The 7,603-nt window shown below is 55.1% G+C and overlaps 1 protein-coding gene across 5 annotated transcripts in view; it reads left to right on the plus strand.

Annotated features, from left to right (window-relative positions):
- The window catches only part of RAB11FIP3 (RAB11 family interacting protein 3), a 91,298-nt gene extending 86,814 nt beyond the window's left edge, over positions 1 to 4,484 (plus strand). For 4 of the 5 annotated variants that reach the window (XM_036460133.2, XM_036460136.2, XM_045570311.1 and 1 more), the window contains 5 exons: positions 880 to 961; positions 1,917 to 2,054; positions 2,280 to 2,435; positions 2,551 to 2,691; positions 2,809 to 4,484. In XM_036460133.2, the coding sequence (XP_036316026.1) occupies positions 880 to 961; positions 1,917 to 2,054; positions 2,280 to 2,435; positions 2,551 to 2,691; positions 2,809 to 2,922 (631 nt within the window). In that variant the 3' untranslated portion in view covers positions 2,923 to 4,484. The remainder of the gene's footprint in view (positions 1 to 879; positions 962 to 1,916; positions 2,055 to 2,279; positions 2,436 to 2,550; positions 2,692 to 2,808) is intronic. The other variant, XM_045570310.1, reaches the window with a different exon arrangement.
- Positions 4,485 to 7,603: the final 3,119 nt, after the last annotated feature.

Below are 7,603 nucleotides of genomic sequence, written 5' to 3' on the forward strand. Positions count from 1 at the left end.
GTCCTGCCTTCCATGGAACGTGGGCTGGGCTCGGTGACCGTCTTCCAGATACAGAGAACGGGCGGGGAAAGTAGAACTTGACAGAGGAAACACCTGGCAGACACACCTTAACCAGGCGATCCAGGTCAGCATCACCCATTTAGACGTAGGCATCACCCGTTTAGACGTAGGCATCACCCATTTAGACGTAGGCATCACCCATTTAGACGTAGGCATCACCCATTTAGACGTAGCATCACCCGTTTAGACGTAGGCATCACCCATTTAGACGTAGGCATCCTAATCGGATGTGATAAGAGCAGCACCTCACTTCTGTGGGATTCTTCCCCAAATCATAACCCATCTACTCATGAGAACACACAAGAAAGACTAGATACGTAATCAAAACTGTCAAAGGAATGAACACCAGGAAAATCTGCGGGACTGCCCAGCACATAGGAACAATGGAGACAGATAACCACAGTGTGGTCCTGGGAGGGATCCTAGGCAGAGGGGCACTTGTGGACAAGCTGAATTGCATCCAAGGTTTGGTGACCAGTGTTGAGGTGAGAGTGATGGGCTGTGACAAACCTGCTGCGGTGATGAGCAGATGCTTCAAGAGGAAGCTGGAAGGGTCCACGGGGACTCTGCACTGTGTCTGCAGCTGCTCTGTGACCTGAAATGATCCCCACCCCCAGAGTGTATTGAACATCTGTCCTAGTCCGCAAAAAGTTTTGGCCCAGAGCACCTGTGTGTGTGAGGGCTGGGCTGTAGGCATTGGGGAGTAACCTCTGTGGATCCCTGGGAAGCCCCCATTGAGGTTTCCAAGACACTCAGCCCCCCTCACCCCAAGGAGATGAACTCCTAGGAAGTGGGTCCTAGCCTCATTCTATATCCCAGGCTGCAGCAACTGGACGAAGAGAACGGTGAGCTGAGGTCCTGCACACCCTGTCTGAAGGCCAACATCGAACGCCTGGAGGAGGTAAGCTGCCTGCCAGGAGCGGTGAGTGGGCAGGGCCAGGACCTCTGTGTGCAGTCATGCTGGCCTACGTGCTTTCCCACTCCTTCTGGATCGGGATTTGCCGAGACAGGTTATCCAAAGCAGGGCAATCACACCGCCAGCTAATTTATTTTTTTATTTTATTAATTTAAAATGTTTCTCATTTTTAAAAATATATTTTTATTGATTTCAGAGAGGAAGGAAGAGAGGAGAGACATAGAAACATCAATTATGAGAGAGAGTCATTGATAGGCTGCCTCCTGCATGCCCCCTACTGGGGATGGGGCCCACAATCCAGTCATGTACCCTTGACTGGAATTGAAGCCGGGACCCTTCAGTCCACAGGCTGATACTCTATCCACGGGGCCAAACCAGCTAGGGCCCGTTCCTCATATTTTTAAGGGTCTGCAGGGATATGACCAGCCAAGGGGGGCACCACAGGCTCGGGAACTGGGCTGCTCCAAAGGCAGGCTGATGCCGGGCCTATCAGGCTGAGTGTGAGGGAACAAGCGCAGCTCAGGCCACTGTCCCTTTGCTGGGGGAGCCTGCCTGGCTCCTCAGCTTTCCCAGACACAGGATCCCTGGGTCCAGAGGTTCATGCTTCACTTGACCTGAGGTTTGAACCCAGTGGTATCTTGGAGGGGCTGACTTCAGCTGGACCCCTTGCACCCTATTCTGTAGATGTTCACTGAGAGGTTTCTCCTCCCCATCTTCCACTTCCTGCCCCACACCGAGATCCCACCTTCCATATGAACTACACTCGGGCAGGCACAGGCCCTGAGTGCATGCCTGTGTGTGTGCACCTGGACTCTGACAGGAAGGCTCAGGTGCAGCACTGTGGACGTCAGTGAACAGACTCAGGACACGTGCAGCTGAGGGAAGCCATGTATATGGGGTGGCAGGTGAGTATGTCTATGGCAAGTGTTTAACTTTGCAGGAGAAACGGAAGTTGTTGGATGAGATTGAAGAGTTGTCACTGCGGCTCAATGACGAGCAGGAAAACAGGAGGAAGCTGGGGGACAGGCTGAGTCATGAGAGACACCAATTCCAGAAAGACAAGGAGGCAACCCAGGAGGTGAACACAAGCCCAGAACTGTCACTTAGTGAGGTCCAAGGATCCATAGGGCCCATTGGGAGTGAGCTGGGGGCCCACTGCTTTCAGCAGGGGAGGAGGGGGGTACTGGGTGCATGGTGGTGTTTGGGAAGTGTGGCATCCTCCTCCTCAGAAATGGCATTTAGACCGATGCAGAGATTTGAAACCAGGGACTGGGTTGGCTGCTCACTCTGCACTTCCACACAGCTAATTGAGGACCTGCGGAAGCAGCTGGAGCACCTACAGCTCTTCAAGTTGGAGGCGGAGCAGAGGAGGGGCCGGAGCAACAGTGTCGGCCTACAGGAGTACAACAGCCGCACCCGGGAGAGCGAGCTGGAGCAGGAGGTCCGCAGGCTGAAGCAGGTACTGCTGGGCAGACACCCTTACACCTGAAGAAGCTTCCTGGCAGCCCGCATTGGAAGAGGGGTCTCTGGAGGGTCACAGCCCAGCAATGACACTGTCGTGCTGCCCACCCTAGGATAACCGTAACCTGAAGGAGCAGAACGATGAGCTCAATGGACAGATCATAAACCTGAGCATCCAGGGCGCCAAGAACCTCTTCTCCACATCCTTCTCTGAGTCTCTGGCTGCAGAGATCAGCTCCGTCTCCCGCGATGAGGTAATGTATCCACTCTCCGAGGCCTAGGGCTCTACCGTAAAGGGCCCACAGTCTCCAGAGAAAAAAAGGAAGTGCCCATAGCCTGTGCCCAGTGCCCACCTCTTGCTTCTCCCACAGCTCATGGAAGCAATTCAAAAGCAGGAAGAGATCAACTTTCGCCTGCAGGACTACATTGACAGGATCATCGTGGCCATCATGGAGACCAACCCGTCCATCCTGGAGGTCAAGTAGAAGCAGGCAAGCCCAGCCCAGGCTGATTCTGGACTCCACCAACACCCCAGCGATGGCCACGGCACACATGGGCCAAGAATAGCAGGTCCCATGCCCACTGAGCCCAGAGCACACAGCTGAGCTGGGGCACATGAAGATGGGGTGGTGGGAGGGGAGAGGAAAGAGAAGCCTTTGGTGTGGAACCCACCGCAGATGCAGGTGGCATTGGGCCTGCTCTAGCTCTGGCCTCCCCCGCCCCCTCCTCTGCAGAGATGTGAGCGGTATCTTATGCTGGGATGAGCCTCTCCATGAGCTCCCTCGCGCGTAGTGGACCCTCCCGTTATCCCGCTCTGTCAGGGAAGAAAGGAAAGGAAGGAAATGGGTCCCCGCCTGGGGTGCGGCTGTCCCCGTCTGCACAGGCATCCTGATCTGGTGCCACTCAAGTCCTGGGCCATCGAGAGGCCCCAGGACCCTTGCACCAGATGTGGTGGCATGTGAAAGGAAGACAGGCAGTGAGGCTGGTGCGAGTCAGGGTCTGACCAGAAGCTGTAGCCCACCCCTCTGTTCCCCCAAGCTTCTCTGAGGCTATCTCCCTGAGCTGCTCAGGTGTCCCCCAGCCAGAAGGGGCATCTAGTCCAGCTTCAGGCCCAGGGGCTTCCAGCCATGCGTCCGTCCTCACAGTTGGACCCTCTACCATAACCTTTGGGAGCTCTGGTCCTCCTGTGGGAGCTGGGGCCTCTGCTCTGAAATCAGGGCTTCAGAGTCTAATGGTGTGGAATGTACTATCTGGAAGGGTGGACATTGCCAGATCCCTCTGACTCCTGGCGCATAGACAGAGCCAGGGTGAGGTGCTGCCTCGCCAGGGGCATGGCCTTCCTGGCCTCCTGGATTACCCCATCCCCTGTGCAGATTTTGCTGCCTTGGGTGAAGTCCACTCTCCCGGGCCAGAGTCCAAATGTTTCTTCCAGGAGTCCGAATTCATTAGAAGTCATCCTTCTTCCCCAGGTACATTCTGCAGAAGGCCGAGCAGGGCAGGCTGTCCAAGGACACAGATCAAGAGCAGAGAACAAGGCCTTCCCAGCGGCTTGGGGGGCCTCTTGCCCAGCTCTACATGACCACTGCCCAGCACCTGCGCTGCCAGGAGCAGCAGTGTCACCCCACAGGGATGCTGGGCCTGCCGCCCACCTTAGCCCGAGCACTGGCCAGGAGCCTCCAGGCACACCCCGGTGGGCCAAGACCCACCACAAACTGGCTGCTGCTGTGTGTGACTGCGTATGGGAGGTGTATGCATGTGTGTGTGCGTGTAAGCATGTGTGTTGCCCTGCATCCCTCCATCTTCTACATGGCCCACCTTCTACACTAAGACTTAAGACGTTGCCTCGTATTGTATATTTTGGGGAAAGCCTTGGGTGTAAATCAGTGTAAACTTGGAGGAGAGATTTTTCTATCATGTAGAGTAGGTATTTTTTATAGATTGAAGGTTGATCAATTTTTTAATACTTCAAGAGAGAAAACTATCTGTGTATACACATGAAATATATATATATATGTATGTATGTATGATAATAAATATGAGAACTCTGCTTTCTGTGCCCAGCCTCACCCTGCTGACAGCCTTGAGTCTATTTCGGTTTGTTTGTTTCTGCAGTACTGTAACTAAAGACAAATTGCCCAGAGATGTTTCACACAAATACCCAGGCACTGACTTGCACACTGACCCTATTTTCATCCTCTCAAGAAAGACTCTTCCAGCCCTCGCTGGTTTGGCTCAGTGGATAGAGCGTCAGTCTGCAGACTGAAGGGTCCCAGGTTCAGTTCCAGCCAAGGGCACATGACTGGGTTGCATACTCGATTCCTCCCCCCCACCAGTGGGGGGCATGCAAAAAACAGCCAATCAATGATTCTCTCTCATCATTGATGTTTCTATCTATTACCTCTCCTTCCCTAAAATCAGTAAAAATATTTTTTGGGGGGGAAAAAAAGACTTCCAGGCAGAGTGACGGCGGCCTGGATACAGAAGGGCAAAGCTAGGACAGTGTCACCACAGATTAACGCTGTAGTGATCACACACAGTCTGCTCCTTTCCCTGTGGGGCCAAGAGGTGGCGTGCAGTGGGCCTGGCTCGCACCCCCTGGTGGTGGTGGAGGTACTGGGAACCATGTGTCATCGGAATTCAGACAGCAGGAGGTGACCTAGTCAAGCCAGCCCCTCCTGGTCCTGGCCTCGCTGTAAACCTCTGAGGTCCCAGGATGACACCTGCAGGCTGGGCCCCCAGCAGAGCTTGTCCAAGGGCACTCCTGGAGCAGGGCCATGTGGGGCCATGAGATCATGATAGGACCTGGCCCGAGTGCAGCCCGGCTGCCAACATGACACCCGGGGCCAGCTGGGCCGAGTGGGCAGCACTGCAAGTCTCTGGGGTTCGTGAACAAGCTGTTCCCATGGGGCATGTAATCAGGGCCCCAGGCACGGCCATGTACACTACTCAAATCAAAGGCACGGAAAAGGCTAAGATCCCAACAGGCTTGGGCTTGAGGGGAGGGACAAAGGGGAGGCAGGCTGGGAGGAGAGCTCAACTGCTACCACAGTCAGGGACACCACCAAGAAGGTTACTAACGGTAAGTGACTGAATCTGACTTGGAAGGAGTTAGCTAAAAGTCTCCCAAACTGCATCTCCCCCACTTCCCCCTTACACCTGCATGCCAGCCGCAAATGGAGAAACTGAGGACCTTGCCCCAACCACCCAGCCAACATAAAGGAGCTTAGCTCAGGTTTGCTGGCCCCAACTGCTTTCCATGGGGTTGATGACCTGAGGGTAGTGATAGGTGGATACATCCATCCCAGCAGCAAGCAGGGCCGGAGGCCTCATCAGTGAGGATGTAGCAGGACTCCAGGGGTCCCCAGAGTTTGGCCTGGGAGCCGTAGACACTGGGGTGGCACTAAGAAGCTTAGGACGGTGTGGTTCTGCCTGGAGCCAACCTTCCACCAGGATTCCCGGGGAGGGCCAGGACAGTGTGGAGCGCACGGCCCTTATCTAGTCTGTCTGGTCTCCACCTGTGCTGCTGGTGCTTAGAAGATAAAGCTCCCCCGGGCCACCATCAGAGAGATGGTGAACTTACACCAGGCCACCCATTGGGCCCAATCCTGGTCAATAGGGCAGCCTTGTGCTGGAGCCTGGGGCTTCCGGGCCCACTCCGTCACTTCGGGGCGCCGAAGCACTGCCTAGCCAGGTTTAGAATGTCAGCGAGGGGTCCTAGATCAGCGGGTATCCTAGAGGGCCTGTTCCCAGCCCTGCTGCAGAGGGATCTCTGCGGGCCCAGGAAGAGGCCGGTGCCTCTGCTTTGATGCCGGATGACACCTGCCTCCCACCTACCCTGTCTGTCTGGCGCCTGCAGGACCATCTATGCCTAGGAGGAGAAGCTGGAAGTGGGGAGGGGTCCACCAGATGAGGCCAGAGCCAGGAAGGGGAGGTGGGGAGCTGCTTCCTCCTCTTTACCCCACTGAGGCCTGCCAGGCCCTACCGTTCACTTCCGCTCTTCACACCTGGTGGCCCCCAGTAGCTAAAGTCCCTGCCCTGGCCCTGCAGGGAGGAGTCTAGCCCCATGGGAAACACTTGGGATGAAACAAAGGATGAAAACATTGTAAATGGATACAGGGCAGTGTTTGGCTGCTCCCCAGGATGAGCTACCTGGAGAGTTTCTCCAGGGTCAGGATTGGGGGCAGGGGGCCTGGGCAAACCCCAAAGAGTGTGCTGGAGGGGGCCACAGTGGGACATGTGAAGCCAGTGCCAGTGTCAAGGCATGCCTGAGTGCATCTCTCCCATTGGGGGGATGCTCACGCCCAACCCTGAAGTACCTGGCCACAAAGCTCCCCTCTCTCCCGCAAAGTGGTCAGTTCTGAAGTGCAGAGAGCAAGGCTCTGACCCTTCCCTGAAAGAAGACTGATTGACAGGCCCTGGTTCCTCCAACTGTCCCATGTGCACAGCCTGGGCCCTCAGCTCAGGCCTGCTCCAGCTTGTCCCCACTAAAGAAAGAATACCTGGCCCTAGCTGGTGTCACTCAGTGTCTAGGATCAGTCTGCACAACGAAGGGTCTCAGGTTCAATTTATGGCACATATCTGGGTTGCAGCTTCAATCCCCAGCCCCGGTCAGGGTGCATGCGGGAGGCAATGTGTCTCTCTCCCTCCCACCCCCACCCCACCCCACTTCTCACTCTCTCTAAAAATTAATGGGAAAATATCCTCAGGTGAGGATTAACAAAAGAAGGGAAAAAGGGAGTACCTGTCTTTGCTCCCAGGTGCCCCAGGACCTGCCCCTCCACCTGCTGGCATTTCAGAGATGCAGAGTTGAAGGGCCCTTATATTTTAACTGTGAGGGCATCTCACAAAGCAGGCAATTGATTATGGATCATTCCATAAAATCAACCAGCACATGAGTCTTTCCCAACACAGGTGTACTTTGGCCTGCCTCTGGCCTTGGGTCCCACATGCCTGTCACACCAATGAAGGTTCCTGTGTCTCCATCCTGCTAAATCTCTGCTCACAGGGCATCTGGCCATGTGTTCACTGCTGTGTCTCAAAGCCGAGGACAGTGAGGGTACAAGTAGATTTGCACAGGAATGATTGAATTAATGATCTTTCTGCTTGACCCTTCCTACCCCTTCTCTAGGTGGGTTCACACCTCCCTCTTCTTTCTCCCTTCATAGG

Source organism: Pipistrellus kuhlii, unplaced genomic scaffold (genome assembly GCF_014108245.1).
Source record: "Pipistrellus kuhlii isolate mPipKuh1 unplaced genomic scaffold, mPipKuh1.p scaffold_m20_p_31, whole genome shotgun sequence".
Taxonomy (NCBI): domain Eukaryota; kingdom Metazoa; phylum Chordata; class Mammalia; order Chiroptera; family Vespertilionidae; genus Pipistrellus; species Pipistrellus kuhlii.